Raw genomic sequence first — 23,520 nt, forward strand, 5'->3', positions numbered from 1 at the left:
GTGGATTTCATGATATGCTTCTATTTTTTTACATGCACACACAAAGTGTTCGTTGAAATGCTTCTATTTCATGATATGCTTCTATTTTGATCACCTTTTCCGCCCTCTTTACCCTCACACCTGATCAATAAATTATGCTTATTTTGTACTTCATGAATCTATATGTCTAGATGCAATGATTCTCAAATTTGTTGTCGCATCTAGATATCTGGGTTAATTCTTTTAAATTCTAGAGATATGGGTTCATAGTCTTGTTCTTTGTGCATAGGAATTTAGAACTAGGTTCTAGTGGATGTTAGAATTATGCATTTTCCTTAGAAATTGAGATTGAAGGAAAAGTCCTCCATTTTTCTTTACCCCATTCCTTTGAACCAAGCACATGAATAGTGTCACCCTAAAAAATAATCCCGCTCACATGTTATTCCTTCACTTTTCCTTTAACCAAAGATATCATAAAATCCTCAGTGGAACATTAAACATCTAATTATATATTTTTCATGTGGTTTGACTTTGATTTAACTACGTTTATTAAGATTTTCTGTGTTTTTTCAATTTACTATGTTTTTTTTTGGAAAAGGAGGTTAAGACCCCCGGCCTCTACATCAACCGATGCATACATCCATCTTTATTTATTATTCAATATAGGTATAACAAGAACATACATCAAGCCACCCGAAGCCACCACTCACACCTACAAAACTCGATAATGTGGAGTGCTCTCACTCCCATATCTAAAACCAGTGTCGTCGCCGATTCATCCGCATAACGTATCAGAACCCACAGCTGGTGCAGCAGACCTAAAACGCACACCGCATGCCCACGTTTTAGGCGCCGCCATCATCATCGAACCGCTAACCCATCTTCGGGTGAGAGATCTGCATCATCCTTGCCCGTCCTTCCATCCGTCGACGTCACCACGGCGCCCAATGGCGCCACCGCCCAGCGCTCGTCCGTCCAGACGCGAAGATGCTGGAAGATCTGTCGTGCGTAGCACCTGCCGACCAGGCATGACACAGCGTAGCACCTGTCGGCCAGGCATGGCTTGACATCTCCACCGAAAGCTCCGTGCAAGACGAAGCCGCTCCACCTCCTACCTCTGTCTTCCAGCTCTGCTCCACAAACGATGCTCCCAAGAGAGAAAACGACACCGCAGTACCGCCATTGTCCAATCTGGAAGACCAGATCCTAGGGTTTCCCCCGGAGCAACATGAGTGGGTCGACAATAGTTACACGACGATGCCTTCATCAAGGTAACGACGCAGAACGCTGCCATCGGCTCAGTTTTCACCAGCAACTATGTCTTTTCGACTCGCAACCGGAACTAGGTGGTGGATCTCGAGATCTAACCATCCAGCCTCAGGCCGACCACCTCCGACGGAGGAGATGACCACCACCGCCAGCGGCACCGGCCAGATTTGATCTGACTGGAGGCGCCGCCGACCAGTCAACCATGGCCACATCCCCTCCTGATCCGCCCTCCCACGAAGCCGCCGGAGCAGCGCCGAACCGCCAGGAAAGACGAAGACCGGAGGGCGATCTTGCGCCGCCGGTCCCTCCTAACCACGGGGCTGCAGCCTAGATCCCCGCCGTCCCCATCACTGGCGGCGCCCGTGTTTAGCCGGCGCACGTCTCTGGGGACGGCGAGGTGGAGGAGAGGGGGAAGGGACGGCGGCCGGGGCGCTGGGGTTGCCCCCCTGATCGCCCTGGAGGGAGCGATACGAGGGAGCCCTGGGAGCGATACGGGAGGAGTTCATGCGTTGTAGGACCCGTGTTGTGAATCAAACATCCAAGTTAACACAAATTGTGTGTTATCCTATCCTCTATTGATTCGTATCCTATTAATGTATTTTGTTTCTATTTCTTTGTTTTTTTAATGCTGTGAAACAAACAAGCCTAAGTCATTTATAGATTGTTCGAGATAGCCCATGACGCCAAGATGATAATGACGAGGAATTGCTGCTTGAGCCGGTCTCAATGAGGGTCAAATGTGTTGGTCAAATATCTGAATGGAGGACCAAGGTATATATTGCCAGCAAGCGAAAGCAAAAAATGGCAGTTAACCGATTCGTTTGACACCTTTTTATACGAGCCATTTGACGATGTTTCTTACCCAGACTGATATTTCAGAGTAACCCAAATTGTTACTCTGAAATATGAAGCCATGGAGGGAAAAAGGCAGCGATCGTGCGGTGGTCAATAGAGCTGCTTGAGATTGAAGGCCAGTCCACCTTTTGCACCATTTTATCAGTAGGACGTCTTCAGCTCAGTGTACAAAATGATCGTCTTCAGTCCAGTGTTTTTTTTTTTTGCGGGTGTCTTCAGTTCAGTGTTGTATAGAAGAAATTCAAATATGTACATCCTGGATGCTGGTAAATTCTACCAGTATGCTATTCAAAACACGCACAGTCTGTTCTTTGTGCAGAAGAATGATTTACTTGTGAAAATAATATATATTTTTGAGGGGCACTTGTGAAAATAATAATAAAGTATTCAAATGTTTGCTCTCGTCTTGTGTTTAAAGAGGCCGCGGAAACAAAAGATACGCACTAGAGAAAAGGGCCGTGGCACAGCCCGTCAAAAAAAGGCCGTGGCGCAGTGTCTCGTCGCTGCCCGTTCCCCGCAGAGGCCCACAAACAGAGCCCCCTCCTCACACCGGTCCCATCCCGCCGGCGCCAGCGCCCAAACCCTCGCCGCCGCAGCACTACTTCCTCGGCGGCCGGAACGGTAGTGCATCCCGCTGTTAGCACGACGCCAGCGAAGGCCATGGCGGACCCACCTTCCCCCCGCCTAGACGAAGACGACACCTTCGGCCGCGACTTCAACGCCTCGCCCTCTCGCAACGCCGCCCCCGCCCGTTCCGGTACCCTCCTTCAGTCCCTCCTCCTCCGCCTCTGCTTTCACTCATGCTCGAGCTTTGGCTTCTCGGAAGCTCACCTGGTTCATACGGCGCTTTTGCTGCTGCTGCTTCTATGCAGGCGAGAAGAGGCAGTTCGGCGATCTGGATGACGACGAAGACGATGTCTTCGCTTCCAAGAAGGTAATTCTTCTAGGTTTCCTCTTTCAACCTGGTACAAAATATTAGTACGTTTTTTTTCCTTCTGCCACTGGAAGAATTCGTGCAAATCTTATGTATGGGAGCCAGTCCTTACTACCATGTTAAATTACGATTGCCATTAGGATTGCAATGATACATACAGCATGGTAAAATGCTTAGCACGTTGGTCTTGGTGAAGTTCTCTCTGTCTCGAATTTATGGTCAGATGCATTAGATAGTGGATACTGTGGCTGTTTCACATGGTAATGGAAAGATGCAGTAAGAAAATTCAACATATGCTTTCCTGCCTACCTAATAGTCCTGTAAGTTTTGACAATTTCATGGAACAAGAATCTCTCATTTAAGACAGCAAGTTTGTGTGCAGGGAAAGACAAAGGTGGAGGAAAGTGCACCAGGTGCTGCCACGGGAATGATTCTGTCTCTTCGGGAAAGGTATATTATATTTCTTATCTAACTTTTGATCTATTGCTGTTTTTACCAAATAACTGTGGTTCTATTGTTAATTGTAACAATGGCACTAACTCCTCTTGCCCTTTTGAAGTTTGCAGACCTGCAAAGAGAATCTTGAATCAAACCAGGTGTGTAGTTAGTCACTGTTCTTCAATGTTATCATTTGCTAGTTGAGTACAGTTTTATTGAGCTCAATTTATGTTGTGTTAGTGTAATTGAAGTACCCTGTTATGCCTCATTCTGGTATAAAATAACTGTGCACTCCATTAGTTGTATGAGCAGTTTACCTGTAATTGGCAAGCAATCATTCTGGGATAGTATGTACTGTGTTTTCGGTCAATGTTCTTTGTTCAGTGAATTATTATTGGCCAAACCCAAGCCTCACAGACTTCCATTGTTTCATAATAGCCTTGAAGGGTTCTTTCAGTCTATAGTGCAACTGTGAACATTCGACTACTTAATCATATGAAAATGTGTAAACTAATAAAGCTTAACATACCTGAACTTTACTTAAAATTTAGACATCTGAGAAACCGAAAGGCAAGTCACAACTAAAAGTACACCCACTGAGCAGACAATTTCTCTATAATAGAATGATTAATGTCTGTCACTAAATGTGGAGATGTAGTTTCAGTAACCATGCATGCAGTTTTTTACACCAATGTTTGCATTTCGTTCCAGTTTTACCTCTACATAGCTTAACATATATGATCCATAATGCTGTAATTTCTGAAATGCTGCATTTATATGCATCACAGGTGGAACTGGAAGCTGCTAAATCAGAAATCCAGAAGTGGCATTCAGCATTTCAGAACATTCCTGCTGTACCTGCAGGAACCAATCCAGGTTTGCAAGTTAAATCGAAGTCCATCCTATTTCTGGTAATAACTGTGTAAAGAATATTTATTTATTTATTTGAAACGCAGAGCCTGTTTCGGTGGTTACTTATCTCAATAACCTGAAGTCGTCGGAGGAGTCACTGAAGGAGCAGGTTGGTTGTTGTGTCATACTCGTAAAACTGATAAGATAGTCATGCTTTGCTTCGGTTTGATTGTTCCTTAATTGTATACTCAGCTGGAGAAAGCGAAGAAAAGAGAAGCTGCTTTTATTGTAACATTTGCAAAACGAGAACAAGAGATTGCGGAATTGAAGGTACCCTCCGGGAGCCTCCTACGACGAGGAGAAATATCTCAATATGGATAAATCTGACCAATACTTAGTTATTTCAATTGATCAATTTTTAGCGTCCTTCTAGTTTGTATTGATTGTTTGTTAATTTTTTTGTATGAATTTGCAGTCTGCAGTTAGGGACTTGAAAACACAATTGAGGCCACCATCAATGCAGGTAAAATAGTGTTACTTATGCTATTTGTTTTACGCTTGCCAATTTATAATGTATTTGAACTTTGAATTAGTGTTTATCAAAAGTTGCTTGTACAGGGGTTCTGTTCATTTGTTTAGATTAAATCTACTGCAGAATGTAAACTGTAAAAGAATACTTAGTTGCTAAAATGGCTTATTTTGGACTTGACCATTGTTGTTCTGTGCACACCTAACTGTAGAGTTATAGTTATTATTACTTCAATTTGGTAAACCGTAATTAGTATTGGATTCATTTCAATCAAATCTGGACTTGGTACCAGTACTGCTCCAGCTATGTAGACTACTTTATCAGGCAAAGTGACAGCAGTACATGTAAACTATACCATCATATTATCTGGAAAACTCACAAACTCTTCTTGTCAAAAGGTGTCCATGCTCTTTCTTCTGTGTGCTCACCTTTGTTCCCTTTGACATAGTGGCCTCCATGATCTGCACTAGTCGACCTTTATCTATACCAATTGTACTGACCCACGTATACGAATGAGAGTAGCTTGAACAAATATATACAAGGCAGAGGAGGTTGCAAGCAAGTAATATATTTAGTAAGCTACCATGTTTAGTGGGGTACCTACTGTATAGGTTCATATTAATTGAAGTAAACCCAGGTGTATCTTAGTCATGTTCTTCTCTATGGTCTAGCAGAGGGCAGTTTGTTTGTAATTTTACATACAAGATATCACCTTTTAGAGATCCAGTGGTCTACGCCTCTACGGTCTCTATATTGCATCTTATACTCCCTCCGATCCATATTACGTGTCACTTAAATGGGTGTATCTAGACGTATTTCAGTGCTAGATACATCCATTTGAGCGACAAGTAATTTGGATCGGAGGGAGTATTAAAACAAGGTTATGTGCTATGATTATTAAATTGCATCCTCGCTAATTTGAAGGATTATCTGTAGGTGGTCAACACCAGATTCTGTAGTGAACAGACATCCTAAGGCCTACAGTCCAAAAAAAAAAAACATTGCAAGGTTCACCGTACGAATTTTCTGTTATGTATTGTTTCTGAATTCCAATAAAATGAGTCATGAGCTGCACTGCAACTATGATTACAGGATTAACTGTTCCACTTAAACAACAAGATGAACTTTGTGGAATGGAATAATGAATGTGAGATTCTCCGAATACTGAAGATGGTACCGTACCATCTAATCTAGCTATCATCTATATTTTCTTTAACATTGAGTGGAAATACCTTATGTTCCGTTTAAATATCTTCTCACTCACGTCATGTCTAATTGTCTATGATACTACCCTTTTGTTTGGACTCCCTGCATGGCAGGATTAACTTCTTTCAAACGCTAGCTTCTTAGAGAAGCTAATGGACTGGGCTCTTGGTATAGGAACAGGCTTAGGTTCTGTTTGGGCTGCAGGAACTAGACAGGAATTTCACAGGACGAATTGGGATAGTACTACTACGTTTTGATAATGTGGCCTTAAGCTCCCTGAGAAGCTGTAGTAGTTGGAGTTAATAATTCCTAAACCCTATGTTATCATGCTAAATAGCTTATTTACATCCCTTTTTCTGTTTGCTTCAACAGACAAGACGATTATTGCTTGATCCAGCAATTCACGAGGAATTTACACGCTTAAAGGTCAGCAATTCTCCTTCAATTATACAATTCATGTTGAAATATAAGAGTTGTTTGTACCAGCATGTTTTAAAACTGAAAGCCTGACATTGTAAAGTCTAGGAGAACCTTTTATAGTAGGTTTCTGATGCCTTGCTGCACCATCTTTTGTAATAATTAGTCAAATATGTAATGAGACAGTATTTGCTTGTCTTATCTTAAAGACTTAAACTAATGGCTATGGTCCCCTTATACAAGTATGAAAGGCACAAAGCCCAGCAGTTTTACTATCACAAAGAATGTATTATGAAAATAATGGAGTATTTATGGAATAAATTGTAACTCGCAAATGTATTATATGGGAACATGATAGGTGGATGATTCAAGCATATTACTAGCCATGCTGAATTGCTGATAATGCCTCAAGTGTGGAATTAAAAAGATGTGTTTTCTAGTGTCTTAGGAAGGCTGAACCTTACATAGCTTGACACCGAGTGGCTAACAAATGGTATTACCCATTTTTGTCCAGAATCTGGCTGAAGAGAAAGAGAAAAAGATAAAAGAACTGCAGGAAAATGTTGCTGCTGTCAATTTTACTCCATCCAGCAAACATGGGAAGATGCTAATGGCCAAGTGTAGAACATTGCAAGAGGAAAATGAAGAGATTGGGGCAATGGCTTCTGAAGGAAAAGTAAGTCTGCCAACAGACATAAGCTGTTTAATACATTTTCTATGGTTTTCTCTGCCTTTGGAGGAAAAGAATCATCGGTCATTCTTTGAACAACCAACATACTAGAAGAGAATTTTGTTGCCTTATTATATTTGGCAGAATGCGTTCTTACGAAGTATCTTTGGTACAGATCCATGAACTTGGAATGAAAATTGCAGTTCTGAAGACCCAGAACAATGAGCTCAGGAATCAGTTCGATGGTACGTGTTGAGCTATATCCAAGTGAAAAGAGTGACAAATAACCAATATGTGTGTTTATTATAAAAATTGTTAAAGCTGGTGGACATTTGTAGGTCATTCAGAACAGAAATTGCTCTGCTCCTTGTTAATGGATATTATGCTAACATGGAGGTACTTAACCTTTTCATTGCGTTGTCAGGGCTGTACAAACACATGGATGGCCTAACAAATGATGTTGAGAGGTCAAATGAAATGGTAGGATTCGTCTTTCTTGTTGCTACTGAATTGCTTGCTTATTTTATCCACACTAACCCTTTTACTGCCAACTCTTCCTTAGGTTTCCATTCTGCAAGAGGAGTTGGAAGCTAAAGATGTGGAGCTGGCAAGGTTGAAGGAGATGCTTTGCCAGAAAGAGGCAACTGAAGACGACACGGTCGTTGAAGAAAGAGAGGAAGCTGCAAATGATATGAACGCTTCTTCTGATCCGCAGCCGATAAAAGTGGAGTCCTAAGGGTGCCAACTGTTTTCTGCTGCTCGGTTTATGCCTCTGATGTAATGTAACGCGTTGATGGCTGCAACAGTTTTTCCACATTGCTACTTGGTTACCTGAGAATTTCATCTGTATGCTTGATGGAACGCTCGTGTATCACAGGTTCTAAGTTATCCCGTTTATTCTTGATCTGGATTGCATGTTCTTAGAAGCTTTATTCTGATGGCAGCAAAGGGAGAGGGCGAGGCGGTTGTGCAAGTATGAGCAGCATTCGTGAACTTTTTTTGAAGGGACTGTTTGCCGTTCGGCTTGGGTACAGATCGGTACAGTTACACACTGAGAAAGCGCAGCCTATGTTTACCAGGTTTTTCTTTTCGTTTTGAAAAAAAGAAAAGTTTTACCAGGTTTTCTGATTCAACGTTCCTTCTTCTGGCACAGTTTGCAAACTCTGCAGCAATAAACACATACGATACGTTTGGTTGGGACAAAAAAGCGCGACCTCCGAATACAGTGACTTCCGAAACCATAACCAGCATTTGTTTCGCTCATGACCTATTCTGTAACAGTGCTTCTTGATACGGCGCTTCACAAAGTTGAAACCGCCCGAAGCGGACGGGATTAGAAATCGGACCGCGGTGTATTCTGTAACAGTGCTTCCTGATACGGAGAGCCCACGAACCAAACAACCTATTCTGTAACAGTGCTTCCTGATACGGCGCTTCACAAAGTTGAAACCGCCCGAAGCGGACGGGGTTAGAAATCGGACCGCGGTGTATTCGGTAACAGTGCTTCCTGATACGAAGAGCCCATGAACCAAACAACCTATTCTGTAACAGTGCTTCCTGATACAGCGCTTCACAAAGTTGAAACCGCCCGAAGCGGACGGGGTTAGAAATCGGACCGCGGTGTATTCTGTAACAGTGTTTCCTGATACGGAGAGCCCATGAACCAAACAACCTATTCTGTAACAGTGCTTCCTGATACGGCGCTTCACAAAGTTGAAACCGCCCGAAACGGACGGGGTTAGAAATCAGACCGCAGTGCTTCCTGATACGGAGAGCCCACGAACCAAACAAAGGAGGTATTACGTAACAATATTCAGAAACAGCGCTTCCGCATACGCTAAACTGAATACGTTACCATGGCCGAACCAAACGCGTCGATAGTTTGCTACTCTGATCTGATCTAGATACATCCGTTTGAGCATCAACTAATTCTGGATGGAGGGAGTAGGAGAATTTCTGCACGGACACAGGCCCGTCCAATAATGCACTTTGTGGCGAGCCGCAGAGTTTTATTAATACCGAGTCCAAAAATGCAGTTCAGAGATTTGACAAAGAACAACATGCAACATTCAGAAATTTGACTAGAATCTTTAGCGTACCAGAAACCTAGCTAACAGCTTGGCCATATTTTCAACCACCAAGGCAGAGCCAATATGCAGGGAGTGCTGATACATAAGAATGCAGCATCACTGTTGGTTCATGCTGAAAGTAAATTTGATAACTAGGCCTCATCATGCCAGTCGGACTGGCTAACTCTGCAGGGCTTCATGATGACAGACCTAGTTTGTCTCGGAATACTTGAACCCATACTTCTTAAAATACTCCCGGAATCCATACACGCTCTGGTCATAGTTGAACTGCACACAAGGAAATAGCATCACATCAGCTCAACCTGGAAACCATGAACCGGACCCAGGACCGGACCTCTATACAGCATTAGACTTGACAAGTGAGTAATGCATGAATGGCTCATGCATGAATATTAAGGACGCTTCAGGGCATTGCTTACAGGTAGGACTTTTGCGGAGTATTTCGTGATGCTCGGGTCCACGATCTTTCCTGGGTTAGCAGCCTGAGAAAATACACATCATGATGTTACCAGGATAAAATGGCAATAAACTGTATTGTAGGTGCAGATAACACGATGAGCAAGTAAATAAGGAAGAAAGAAATGGAAACCAAATTCATTCTAGGGAAATGATGTGGAGCTCTATACCAAATAATATGCGATTCCTAGCCATGAAATGATGGGAACACATTAAACACAGCTAAGCAAATAATAACTACAAACAGTACCGACGCCATTCGCGGTCAACAAAGAACAAACTGACCATACATGAGCAAGTTAGCAGAGCAGGACCTTCTCCAATACGGAAATGAGATGCAAATGAAAACACTAATTCCTGGTCTGACAAAGGATGCAACGAATCTCTAGATGGAGCCACAAAATACACACATTTCCTGAGAACTTAAGTCTATTCTCCCTCAAAAGAAGATTAGTGCTTCTCTGGTACACCAGGAATTAAATTGCGCAAATATTGGAGCGGTGTAGTGTTGTAATGGTGGATGCAAATCAGACCGCAATGCAATATGTGCTTTTCACTCTTCCACTCTTACGAGGACCATGAGAGCACATAATAGAGAAACTATCTCGAAATTTCCCTCAAAGTAGGGCATATGACTTCAAAATGCTAAAGGTAACACGCAGAAAGAAGTTGGACCCTTTAACGATTCTCCAGCCATTAGAACACATAAGGATTAAGAAACTTATCATTCTTTAGCCACAAAAAAAAGGGGCAGCCCGGTGCATGTAGCTCCCGCTTGCACAGGGTCCGGGGAAGGGTTCGACCACTTTGGGTCTATTGTAAGCAGCCTTTCCCTACATTTCTGCAAGAGGCTATTTCCAGGACTTGAACCCTTGACCTCATGGTCACAAGGCAGCAGCTTTAGCCACAAAAATTAAGAAAATAAATAAATAAGATCAAGAATCAAGATCGTTGACAAAAATGTAGGTGGCACATAGTTCGAAGTAAAGAAGTGGCAACATGTGTTAACCGATGAAATGTGAAGTAAACAATCATGACCTGTTCTGGGTTGTAAAATACTTCAAGAAATGGGTACTCAGTCTTTTGCCTCGTGAGGCAAAACCCAGGATACTTTGGGCATTCCACCTGACAACGTAGAACAAAATAATAATTCCTATCAGTTTGAGACTAAAGGCAAACAGGATGGCAGCAGTCACAATTGTATAGATGAGAAGCAAGAAGCCACAAATTTTAAGCAAGTGTATCATGACATTACCCAAGATAAAGCATCCAAATGAAAAGGAAATCAAAAGTGACAGTCTGATTTGACAGGCAGGCAATTAAACTATCTTGTGACTAATTGATCGTATCTTTGTACATCATAATATCTACAATTGTAAATTGCCAAAATAATAGAAGTACAACCATTCACACATCTAAGCTTCCCATAGAGCTGCTTCTCTAGCAGGTGAAAGAAAAGCCTAGGAAAGACCATCGAAGATACATCCGCAAAACAAAGAGCTTCCACACATGTGCCTGAAGCTCAACAGAAAACTGAAATAGGTGAACTTTATAGTGCATGATGAATTAGATTTGCCAAAGGTAGTATTGTATTAGGTGTATACAAATTAAATCAGATAGGACTAACTTCAAGATTTTGAATTTTAACATGCAGTTAAGACAGAAAACCAACCTTTACAATGTTCCATAATAGCTAGACATGGTAATTTGAACAGATAGAAAAGCAGAGTGCATTGAAGTTTTCAAAAAATAACTCATCATTTTATAGGTGACCGGAAAATACTTCATGGCATATTTTTTGCGGGCGTAATAAGAGTATTGGCTTACCCGAACAAACTTTATATGAGGATAAAATGTAGCAGCAGCTTCCTCCAGTACTTTGTCAAGATGTTGTGTATAAGTGCACCTACAAAAGCAATTTCATTACTGTTGTAAGCATGTGCAAAGCTATTGACATAGTACAACTCAACTATTCTTGTGTTTCTGAACAAAAAACATGAGCCTAACATACTTAATAGTAAAGGCCACAACTACAGGCCGTCCTTCATGTAATAGCTGCACAAACTGACGCTCTGATGTGAACGGTATGATTCTTGATGGACCTAGATCCTTGGGATATCCAGTGTAGTACCTTCAATACCAACAAGATGATTCAAACATAATAAAATAGTGATACACCCAAAAAAAGGGGAAATTAGTTAAATTCTACTATTTGTAAAGCTGGGAGAGTGCGAACAATGCCTGCCAGACTGTGTGCAAACAATGACTTCCGGAGTTAGTGCAAGCAACAAGCTACAGGTTTTATAACCGTCTTTAGAGCAATGGTATTCATGAACAAAAACCGCTTGCACGCACTAGCGAATAAAGTCTCAAGAGAAGATTTAGTTAAATTCGTTCATGCTGAAGACAAAAACAGAATTAGATAGATATACAAAGGAGGTAATGAGTTTGTTGCACACATCGCATTACATACCCTACATATCCGAAGATATTCTATCCACATATGTTACATCTTTTCTATATGTCAGTAACAGGATTAATCCAAAGCTGTCTTGTCAATAATAAATTAATTATACACTAAGAGAATGCCTACAAGTGACTATAGAATCCATCTTGCCTAATTGAAGAAGTCACGAACCACCATCTACGATTAAGACGGCATGTTCAACTTTCTTCAATGATCTAAATAGATGTAAATGCATGAGCACTAACATTTTACTATTAGTTTTGCACTCTTCTGCAGACCATCTATCACCAGTTGTACTGGAATACTTGGCATGCTGGCAAAAGGCTAAAGAGACAAACTATGTATCAGTTCCAAAACGGGATTAATGAGATAAATGGCGCCACTTTCGCTGTACTCAGTCTACGAAGCGTGCTATTTTCCAGAATAAAAAGGGCTAAATCATCTGAAGGGGAATCGACCTGTTCTGCTGAAAAATGTATAGACCGAGATGTATGGAAACAAAACTAAAAGGTAGGATTGAGGTATGTGGAGGTTTTCCTCACTTGGATGTGGACCGGAGCTGGGAAACCATCCTATCGAAAAATGACGCGTCGGCCATCTCTGAGGCACACCCACCGCGAGTGGGCGAGGCGCGGCCGGGAACACAGGCTTCTGAGCAGTGGCGGAGCTACAAATAAATTGCTTGGGGGCCAAGCTAAAGAACACACACACACAAAAATAATAATATATATATCAAATTCTGGATCACTGGCATTAATCAGTATACCTTCTCTTATTTGTTACAATATGAAGAGATCAGATACAAACAAAATAAGCTATACCAAACTTTACTATACGATAATCTGTCAGGCACTCCAATTTTGACTGTCCTTGCACATAGCTACCTCTACTACAACTTCTAAACTGTAAACAATAATTGAGTGAATTGTTTATGCTAGCACATTGGTAATGAGATGAATAGACGATGACCTAAGTGAAATTTAGGGAGAAACTGAGAATGCTTCAAACAAAATATATGTGCAGCTTGTAGTGATTCACTGGAATTGGAGAGATTGAGGCTTGAGAGACGAGAGGATCAGATTCAAGGAGGAGCTCATTTGGGTGTTGCTTGGGTTGCCGGTGGTAGCTGCGTGTACCTCGGCCGCGTGGGGTCGTGGGTTGGTCGACTCCGACTCGCCGTGCTGCTGTGCTGCAGCCCCCTTGGCCAGTGGGCGGAGCCGCGGCGGCCTGCGGTTGCGGCGTGACGGGGGGCGGCGGCAGCTGAGTCGCCGGGTGCTGCGTCTCTGTGTGGCGTGAGGCGTGAGCTCCCGGGCCATGGGGTTGGGGCCTCAGTGAATGCTGGGCCTAGGTATCTAATCTTTTTTTCTCCAGAGCTGGGCGGGCCACGGCCCAGGTCAGCTCTAGCGTGGGCCCTCGGCGCGGGCGGAGACGCTCCTGAGTCCTGACGGCAGGCTGAGCACGAAATCCCTAATTAAGGAGTACTCGTTGCAAAGAACACTCCATCTTCCGAGGTCACGACAAACGGCGCACATGCAGCGCGTCACTTGTCAGGAGTTTTCCCTTTTTTCGTAGATTCGTTTATTCAAAACGTTTTATCTCTTAAACCGTGCGTCCAAATCTCAAACTGTTTTCACCATTGGATTCCTCGCGTCGAGATCTTCAAAACTAGATCCCATGTTGATAAGTTTTGACGAACTTTTTTTCACGAAAAAAACCAAACGAAAAAAGGACGAAACAACCAAACCGGGAGCACGGTTTTTTTTCTTTCCGAAAGAGGCACGCCCGTGCCTCTCGCATAATCACAACCGTGCCTCTCGTGAAAGCAAAACCGTGACTCTCGTGAAAAGAAAAAAAAACAGAAAACGCGTTTTTTCCCTTTCCGAAAGAGGCACGCCCGTGACTCTCGCGAAAGCACAACCGTGCCTCTGGCAAAAGCAAAACTGTGACTTTCGCGAAAGAAAAAAAACAGAAAACGCGTATTTTTCCCTTTCCGAGAGGCACGGCCGTGACTCTCGCAAAAGCACAACCGTGCCTTTCGCGGAAGCAAAACCGTGACTCTCGCGAAAGAAAAAAAACAGAAAATGCGTTTTGTTTTTCCCTTTCCGAGAGGCACGGCCGTGACTCTCACGAAAGCACAACCGTGCCTCTCGCGGAAGTAAAACCGTGACTCTCGCAAAAGGAAAAAAACAGAAAACGCGTTTTTTTCGTTTCCGAAAGGCACGGCCGTGACTCTCGCTAAAAAACAACCGTGCCTCTCGCGAAAAAAAGTGACTTTTCATGAAAGAAAAAAAAAGTAAACGCGTTTTTTCACGCTTGGTCGAAACGCTAAGGAAGACCAGCGAAAAACCAAAATGTCGAAAAAACCAAGGAAAAAACCGTTTAAAAAGCCGAAAACGCGTGCGGAAAAAAAAAAAAACAAAATCTGGAGGGAGCGTCCAGAGCGCGACACGTGGCGAATGGCTGAGAGCACGCCAAGTGGCGTTGATCGTTGCGAGGCTCCCGAAGGAGCGCTCGTTAACTAGTTGCTCCCGGCTGAGCAGGTCGCGCACGGCACAGGGAGGAGCACGACCGTGCGCGGACTCAGAGCATCTTCAGCCGCGCCCCCAGAAACGTCTCCCCAGGCGATTTTTTCGCGTCGACGTCGAAAAAACGGCCCAGTCGCGCCCCAGGAGCCCGATTTTCGCCGGCCTGGGCCGAAATCAGCGCCGGCAGACCCAGGCCGAACCCGGCGCGCTGGGGGCGCCCGGGGGCGCCGGGGCGAGCGGTTTTGGTGCGAAAGAGCCGCGGGCCAGCCGCGTCAACGACACCGCGCCTCGTCTTCCCCCCAAACGCCTTGGTTTCCCGCGGGGAATCAATGGCAAGGCTACCGCCGGTCAGCCATGCCATTGATTCCTCACGGGCGGCGCGTCACGGGGCGGCACGCCGACGCCTCCCCTCCCGCGCACGCATACACACGGGCGCGGCGCGGCTATATAAGCCAGTGGCTTCCCTCGCCTCATATCATGCGCTTTCATGGTTGGATGCACGAAATCTTAATGCAAAAGAACGTCACTTTATATTGCCACTTGTGATATGGACCTTTATTATGCAGTCCGTCGCTTTTATTTCTTCCACATCACAAGATCGTATAAAGCTTATTTTCTCCACACTAATAAATCATACATATTTAGAGACCAATTTTTATTGTGATTGTCGAGCCTCAAAAGGTTTCACTTTCCAAACCCAATGTGAAGCTAACACTAGGCATGATATGATTTCAACTTCATGATATTCAATTTATTCAACAATTTACTGATGACCCACAAGTATAGGGGATCTATCGTAGTCCTTTCGATAAGTAAGAGTGTCGAACCCAACGAGGAGCAGAAGGAAATGATAAGCGGTTTTCAGCAAGGTATTCTCCGCAAGCACTGAATTTATAGGTAACAGATAGTTTTGTGATAGGATAATTTGTAACGAGCAACAAGTAACAAAAGTAAATAAAGTGCAGCAAGGTGGCCCAATCCTTTTTGTAGCAAAGGACAAGCCTGGACAAACTCTTATATAGAGAAAAGCGCTCCCGAGGACACATGGGAATTATCGTCAAGCTAGTTTTCATCACGTTCATATGATTCGCGTTCGGTACTTTGATAATTTGATATGTGGGTGGACCGGTGCTTGGGTGTTGTCCTTACTTGGACAAGCATCCCACTTATGATTAACCCCTATTGCAAGCATCCGCAACTACAAAAGAAGTATTAAGGTAAACCTAACCATAGCATGAAACATATGGATCCAAATCAGCCCCTTACGAAGCAACACATAAAGTAGGGTTTAAGCTTCTGTCACTCTAGCAACCCATCATCAACTTATGTCGGCGTTCTGGGAACGGCGTGGCTTTGCTAGCAGGCCCGTACGGCCCATCTTCATCAACAAGGTATTCAAGACCCTCGCGAGGGGCCAAGCCCCGCGAGGCAGATGACGCAAGACCTCCTCAAGAGCGGCCTCTCCAGGCAGGCTCGCGAGGAGCGGAGATATCAAGGCGGGGCAAACCTCGCGAGGCTCTAGTGACGTGAGCCATGATGACCGACACCAGGAGGGCGCCAGGTGGGCGCCAGCGCGCGCAGCGTCCTCGTTTCCTCTTTGGTGCTAAGGAAGCAAGCGCAGGCGCGGAGTACCGAGGCATCAGGCAAAGGTTTCCATATCGGTGCAACAAGACCAAGACCAGCAGGACGACAAGACGGAGGTCACCATGGAGCCCAAGACGGCGTAATCATCAGAGCCTTTTGCAGGCGAAGACCACTTTTGTCAGGATAGCTTGTACTAGCTGTCCCCTTTCAATTTGCCCGCCGTTGTTGGCTCCCTTCCCGCTCAATATTTGGGGAGAGGACCAGGGCCTATATAAGTAAAACTAGCCACCACAGTAGAGGCATCGAGTTCTCATCCACAAGTTCGTCGAGCACAAGAACACCTCAACCTCAGGAGGCCGTTCTTCCCCTTGTACTGTTCATCATCAGCCCAAGAGGCAATCCACTACCACACACTAGAGTAGGGTATTACACCACAACGGTGGCCCGAACCAGTATAAATCTCGTGTCTTTCTGTGTTGCGAGTTCGTCGAGTTCGTCCGCGAGATCTTAGCGAGCTAGGGCGTGGATCGGTAGGAGGGAAAGAATTTCGCGCGCACCCCAGAGTTCGAACCTTAAGGGTTTTGCCGGAACCCTAGATCCGACATTTGGCGCGCCAGGTAGGGGTGCGCCGTAGCTTTCCTTCCGTTGATCCGTCGCTCCGTCGTCTCCATGGCGGACGCTTGCCGTGCTTGAGCTGAGCGCCGGGCTGCCCTCACCGCCCGTGTTGCTCAAACGACTCCAGTCGGCGGGCCACCTCGTCGTTCTCCGTCCCCTGCCGCCAACGCCGCCACCAGACTGGCGGGGGACGAGCAGCAAGCGTCCTCACTGCACCCATCGGTGCGGCAGGACGGCCGCACCGCCACTCCATCACTGACCCCAGCCGGTTCCTCGTCCCACGCACGTCGCGCTCCTCATGGCGAACGAGCTCCTGCGCTATCGCCCGGTCGACGACCTCTACGAGGACTGGCTCGACCGCGTCGCCGAGCTCGTCCGCGCCGCAGGGGGCTCCCCGACGCCGCCCCTCTCTCTGCCACGCCCTCCGCCGGCCACGGGCGACGTGGCTCATGGAGCGCCTCCACCACCTCTGCCCCAAGACGTGCCTTGGCACCAAGGCGCGCGGCCCCACAGCGTGCCCCACCACGCCCGGTGCCCGCGCGCGAAGAGATAAGCTGCCAAGAAATTCCTCAGCCGCGAGAAGCTGCACCTGCGCTCCCCGCGCCGCCTCGCCAAGACCGCGCGCTGCACGCGGTGGCGGCGCGCGGACCTCGTCAAGACCAAGCTCCACCTCCAAGACGGGCCCCAGTAACCACGGTCGGCTGTCGCGCCTTCAACCCCGAGCTGCGTAGCGTCGCCTGGCCGGGCAAGTTCAAGCCGGACCTGCCTCCTCGCTACGACGGCACCGCCGACCCCGTGGAGTTCCTGCAGCTCTACGAGCTGAGCATCGAAGCAGCCAACGGCAACGAGAAAGTCATGGCGAACTGGTTTCCCATGGCTCTCAAGGATGGCGACCTCTCCAGAAGTACATCCAGTGCTTCAACAACACTCGCCTCAAGATCCCCAAGGTCACGGACGAGGCCATCATCTCCGCGTTCGCTGACGGCGTCCGCGACATCAAGATGAAGGAGGAGCTCGCTATCCACGAGGAGCTATGCACATCTCAGGAGCTATTCAACCTGGCGACCAAGTGCGCAAGGGCTGAGGAGGGGCGCCTCTCCCTCCTCGAGCTGCCACCTGCGGGCACAGAGGAGAAAAAGGCCAAGGCCAAGGACGTGAAGCGCAAGGAAGCAGTTGTGCTCGCAGCGGAGCCCAACACCAAGCGAGGCAGGGACCAGCCCGAGTCATCCAAGAACAACCGGCCGTTCTGCGCCTTCCACAACCTGAACACCCACAACACCAGTGACTGTCAAGAGCTCAGAGCCATTCGCGAAGGACGCTTCGGTCGACGCCCCGAGCGTAGCGACCGGGGCTACGGCCGAGGAGGAGGACGTCGAGGCTGACGCTGGGACGACCGTGGCCCGCGCCAGGAGTGGCGCGACAGGCCTCGTGAGGACCGCTGGCAGGACCATCCTCGGGAGGGCGCCTGGAGGGACCAGCCTCGTGAGGATCGTCCTCAGGGCAACGTCGGTCTTCCCCCGCTGCCGCCACCACCAAGAAGGAATGACAACCACCATCAGGACAAGGGGGCTGGGGGCTTCCAAGAGCCGCGTGCAATCGCCTGCATCTTGGGCGGCGCTCAGGCCCCAGCCTCTCAGCGCATCTTCAGACAGTTCGCTCGTGAGGTGAATGCAGTCCTCCCCAAGCTCGAGGCCACGCGCCCGCTCAGGTGGTCCCAGTGCGCCATCACCTTCAACTCGGCAGATCAGCTCAAGTGTGCAGCCACCGCTGGCGCCCTCCAGATGCTTTGTTCACCAGTCATCAGCAATGTGCAAGTTACCAAGACCCTCATCGACGGCGGCGCACGGCTCAACGTCCTGTCCGTCGACACGTTCGACAACCTCCAAGTCCCGTATGAGCAGCTTCAGCCTACCAAGCCTTTCTCAGGAGTGACCGACGGTTCCACAACACCGATAGGGCAGGTCCGCCTGCCTGTAACCTTCAGGGAACGCAAGAACTACCGCACCGGGCTCATCGACTTCGACGTCACGCACATCCGCCTGCCATACAACACCATCCTCGGGTATCCAGCCCTGGCCAAGTTCATGGCGGTCACCCACCACGGCTACAACGTCCTCAAGATGCCGGGAAGCGGCGGAATCATCACGGTCCCATGTGAAGAGAGAGATGCGGTGTGCTCCCTCGAGCGCGCCTTGATGCGTCTCCAACGTATCTATAATTTTTGATTGTTCCATGCTATATTATATTCTGTTTTGGACATTATTGGGCTTTATTATACACTTTTATATTATTTTTGGGACTAACCTATTAACCGGAGGCCCAGCCCAGAATTGCTGTTTTTTGCCTATTTCAGAGTTTCGCAGAAAAAGAATATCAAACGGAGTCCAAACGGAATGAAACCTTCGGGAACGTGATTTTCGGAACAAACGTGATCCAGAGGACTTGGACCCTACGTCAAGACATCAACCAGGAGGGCACGAGGTAGGGGGGCGCGCCTACCACCCAGGGCGCGCCCTCCACCCTCGTGGGCCCCCTGTTGCTCCACCGACGTACTCCTTCCTCCTATATATACCTACGTACCCCCAAACTACCAGATACGGAGCCAAAAACCTAATTCCACCGCCGCAACCTTCTGTACCCGTGAGATCCCATCTTGGGGCCTGTTCAGGAGCTCTGCCGGAGGGGGCATCGATCACGGAGGGCTTCTACATCAACACCATAGCCTCTCCGATGATGTGTGAGTAGTTTACCTCAGACCTTCGGGTCCATAGTTATTAGCTAGATGGCTTCTTCTCTCTTTTTGGATCTCAATACAATGTTCTCCCCCTCTCTTGTGGAGATCTATTCGATGTAATCTTCTTTTGCGGTGTGTTTGTTGAGACCGATGAATTGTGGGTTTATGATCAAGTTTATCTATGAACAATATTTGAATCTTCTCTGAATTCTTTTATGTATGATTGGTTACCTTTGCAAGTCTCTTCGAATTATCGGTTTGGTTTGGCCTACTAGATTGATCTTTCTTGCCATGGGAGAAGTGCTTAGCTTTGGGTTCAATCTTGCGGTGTCCTTTCCCAGTGACAGTAGGGGCAACAAGGCACGCATTGTATTGTTGCCATCGAGGATAACAAGATGGGGTTTATATCATATTGCATGAGTTTATCCCTCTACATCATGTCATCTTGCTTAAAGCGTTACTCTGTTCTTATGAACTTAATACTCTAGATGCATGCTGGATAGCGGTCGATGTGTGGAGTAATAGTAGTAGATGCAGGCAGGAGTCGGTCTACTTGTCTCGGACGTGATGCCTATATACATGATCATACCTAGATATTCTCATAACTATGCTCAATTCTGTCAATTGCTCAACAGTAATTTGTTCACCCACCGTAAATACTTATGCTCTTGAGAGAAGCCACTAGTGAAACCTATGGCCCCCGGGTCTATTTTTCATCATATTAATCTTCCAATAATTAGTTATTTTTATTGCTTTCTATTTTACTTTGCATCTTTATCATAAAAATACCAAAAATATTATCTTATCATATCTATCAGATCTCACTCTCGTAAGTGACCGTGTAGGGATTGACAACCCCTTATCGCGTTGGTTGCGAGGATTTATTTGCTTGTGTAGGTGCGTGATACGTCTCCAACGTATCTATAATTTTTTATCGTTCCATGCTATTATATTATCTGTTTTGGATGTTTATGGGCTTTATTAAACACTTTTATATTATTTTTGGGACTAACCTATTGACCCAGAGCCCAGTGCCAGTTCCTGTTTTTTCCCTTGTTTCAGTGTTTCGATGAAAAGGAATATCAAACGGAGTCGAAACGGAATGAAACCTTCTGGAGAAGTTATTTTTGGAAGGAAAGTAACCCGGGAGACTTGGAGTCCACGTCAAGAAAGCAACGAGGAAGGCACGAGGCAGGGGGCGCGCCCTCCACCCTCGTGGCTCCCCTGACGTATTTCTTCCGCCTATATATATCCATATACCCTAAAACGATCGGGGAACAGAATAGATCGAGAGTTCCGCCGCCGCAAGCCTCTGCAGCCACCAAAAACCAATCGGGACCCTGTTCCAGCACCCTGCCGGAGCGGGAGAACCCTCACCGGTGGCCGTCTTCATCATCCCGGCGCTCTCCATGACGAGGAGGGAGTAGTTCACCCTCGAGGCTGAGGGTATGTACCAGTAGCTATGTGTTTGATCTCTCTCTCTCGTGTTCTTGAGGTGACACGATCTTGATGTATCGCGAGCTGTGCTACTATAGTTGGATCTGTTGGGGATCGTAACAGAATTTTAAAATTTTCCTACGCTCACCAAGATCCATCTATGGAGTATGCTAGCAACGAGGGGAAAGGAGTGCATCTACATACCCTTGTAGATCGCGAGCGGAAGCGTTCCAATGAACGAGGTTGATGGAGTCGTACTCGCCGTGATCCAAATCACCGATGACCGAGTGCCGAACGGACGACACCTCCGCGTTCAACACACATACGGAGCAGCGATGTCTCCTCCTTCTTGATCCAGCAAGGGGGAAGGAGAGGTTGATGGAGATCCAGCAGCACGACGGCGTGGTGGTGGATGTAGCGGGATCTCGGCAGGGCTTCGCCGAGCTTCTGCGAGAGGGAGAGGTGTTGCAGGGGAGGCGCCAAAGGCTGTAGTACTACTGCCCTCCCTCCCCCCCTTTATATAGGCCCCCTGGGAGGGGGGCGCCGGCCAGGAACCCATCTGCATGGGGGGCGGCGGCCAGGGGGGAGACTTGCCCCCCAAGGCAAGTGGGGCGCCCCCCCACCCTAGGGTTTCCAACCCTAGGCGCAGGGGGGAGGCCCATGGGGGGCGCCCCAGCCCACTAAGGGCTGGTTCCCTTCCCACTTCAGCCCATGGGGCCCTCCGGGATAGGTGGCCCCACCCGGTGGACCCCCGGGACCCTTCCGGTGGTCCCGGTACAATACCGGTGACCCCCGAAACTTTTCCGGTGGCCGAAACTTGACTTCCTATATAGAATTCTTCACCTCCGGACCATTCCGGAACTCCTCGTGACGTCCGGGATCTCATCCGGGACTCCGAACAACTTTCGGATTTCCGCATACTCATATCTCTACAACCCCAGCGTCACCGAACCTTAAGTGTGTAGACCCTACGGGTTCGGGAGACATGCAGACATGACCGAGACGCCTCTCCGGTCAATAACCAACAGCGGGATCTGGATACCCATGTTGGCTCCCACATGTTCCACGATGATCTCATCGGATGAACCACGATGTCGAGGATTCAATCAATCCCGTATACAATTCCCTTTGTCAATCGGTATGTTACTTGCACGAGATTCGATCGTCGGTATCCCAATACCTTGTTCAATCTCGTTACCGGCAAGTCTCTTTACTCGTACCGCAATGCATGATCCCGTGACTAACGCCTTAGTCACATTGAGCTCATTATGATGATGCATTACCGAGTGGGCCCAGAGATACCTCTCCGTCATACGGAGTGACAAATCCCAGTCTCGATCCGTGCCAACCCAAGAGACACTTTCGGAGATACCCGTAGTGTACCTTTATAGTCACCCAGTTACGTTGTGACATTTGGCACACCCAAAGTACTCCTACGGTATCCGGGAGTTGCACGATCTCATGGTCTAAGGAGAAGATACTTGACATTGGAAAAGCTCTAGCAAACGAACTACACGATCTTTGAGCTATGCTTAGGATTGGGTCTTGTCCATCACATCATTCTCCTAATGATGTGATCCCGTTATCAATGACATCCAATGTCCATAGTCAGGAAACCATGACTATCTGTTGATCAACGAGCTAGTCAACTAGATGCTTACTAGGGACACGTTGTGGTCTATGTATTCACACATGCATTACGATTTCCGGATAACACAGTTATAGCATGAACAATAGACAATTACCATGAACAAAGAAATATAATAATAACCATTTATTATTGCCTCTAGGGCATATTTCCAACAGTCTCCCACTTGCACTAGAGTCAATAATCTAGTTACATTGTGATGAATCGAACACCCATTGCGTCCTGGTGTTTAGTCAACGGATCTGCTACATTCAGGTTCGTATGTACTTTACAAATATCTATGTCTCCATTTTGAACACTTTCACGAATGGAGTTGAAGCGACGCTTGATATGCCTGGTCTTCCTGTGAAACCTGGGCTCCTTGGCAAGGGCAATAGCTCCAGTGTTGTCACAAAAGAGAGTCATCGGGCCCGACGCATTGGGAATCACCCCTAGGTCGGTAATGAACTCCTTCATCCAGACTGCTTCCTGTGCTGCCTCCGAGGCTGCCATGTACTCTGCTTCACATGTAGATCCCGCCATGACGCTTTGCTTGCAACTGCACCAGCTTACTGCTCCTCCATTCAAAATATACACGTATCCGGTTTGTGACTTCGAGTCATCCAGATCTGTGCCGAAGCTAGCGTCGACGTAACCCTTTACGATGAGCTCTTCGTCACCTCCATAAACGAGAAACATATCCTTAGTCCTCTTCAGGTACTTCAGGATATTCTTGACCGCTGTCCAGTGTTCCATGCCGGGATTACTTTGGTACCTTCCTACCAAACTTACGGCAAGGTTTACATCAGGTCTGGTACACAGCATGGCATACATAA

At 46.8% G+C, this 23,520-nt stretch overlaps 2 protein-coding genes across 3 annotated transcripts; one reads left to right on the forward strand and one right to left on the reverse strand.

Annotated features, from left to right (window-relative positions):
• The first annotated feature begins 2,574 nt into the window (after positions 1-2,574).
• Positions 2,575-8,055, forward strand: LOC109755997 (FKBP12-interacting protein of 37 kDa). Its single transcript, XM_020314869.3, has 13 exons — positions 2,575-2,860; positions 2,976-3,037; positions 3,420-3,487; positions 3,597-3,633; positions 4,264-4,351; positions 4,432-4,496; positions 4,580-4,657; positions 4,803-4,850; positions 6,435-6,488; positions 6,994-7,155; positions 7,325-7,394; positions 7,574-7,629; positions 7,712-8,055. Exons 1-13 carry the CDS (start codon positions 2,764-2,766, stop codon positions 7,883-7,885), a joined length of 1,059 nt encoding a protein of 352 aa, XP_020170458.1. The 5' UTR covers positions 2,575-2,763; the 3' UTR covers positions 7,886-8,055.
• A 1,069-nt stretch (positions 8,056-9,124) lies between these two features.
• On the reverse strand, positions 9,125-13,492 carry LOC109755996 (uncharacterized). 2 transcript variants are annotated; one of them, XM_020314868.3, is made up of 7 exons: positions 13,299-13,492; positions 12,705-12,856; positions 11,707-11,826; positions 11,523-11,601; positions 10,734-10,820; positions 9,659-9,721; positions 9,125-9,506 (listed from the first exon to the last, which is right to left on the reverse strand). In XM_020314868.3, exons 2-7 carry the CDS (start codon positions 12,758-12,760, stop codon positions 9,429-9,431), a joined length of 483 nt encoding a protein of 160 aa, XP_020170457.1. In that variant the 5' UTR covers positions 12,761-12,856; positions 13,299-13,492; the 3' UTR covers positions 9,125-9,428. The 2 variants fall into 2 exon arrangements, with proteins under 2 accessions (XP_020170457.1, XP_073362017.1); XM_073505916.1 differs by lacking the exon at positions 10,734-10,820 and having other exon boundaries at positions 13,299-13,481.
• Positions 13,493-23,520: the final 10,028 nt, after the last annotated feature.

The sequence above is a fragment of the Aegilops tauschii genome, chromosome 7 (assembly GCF_002575655.3).
Source record: "Aegilops tauschii subsp. strangulata cultivar AL8/78 chromosome 7, Aet v6.0, whole genome shotgun sequence".
NCBI lineage: Eukaryota > Viridiplantae > Streptophyta > Magnoliopsida > Poales > Poaceae > Aegilops > Aegilops tauschii.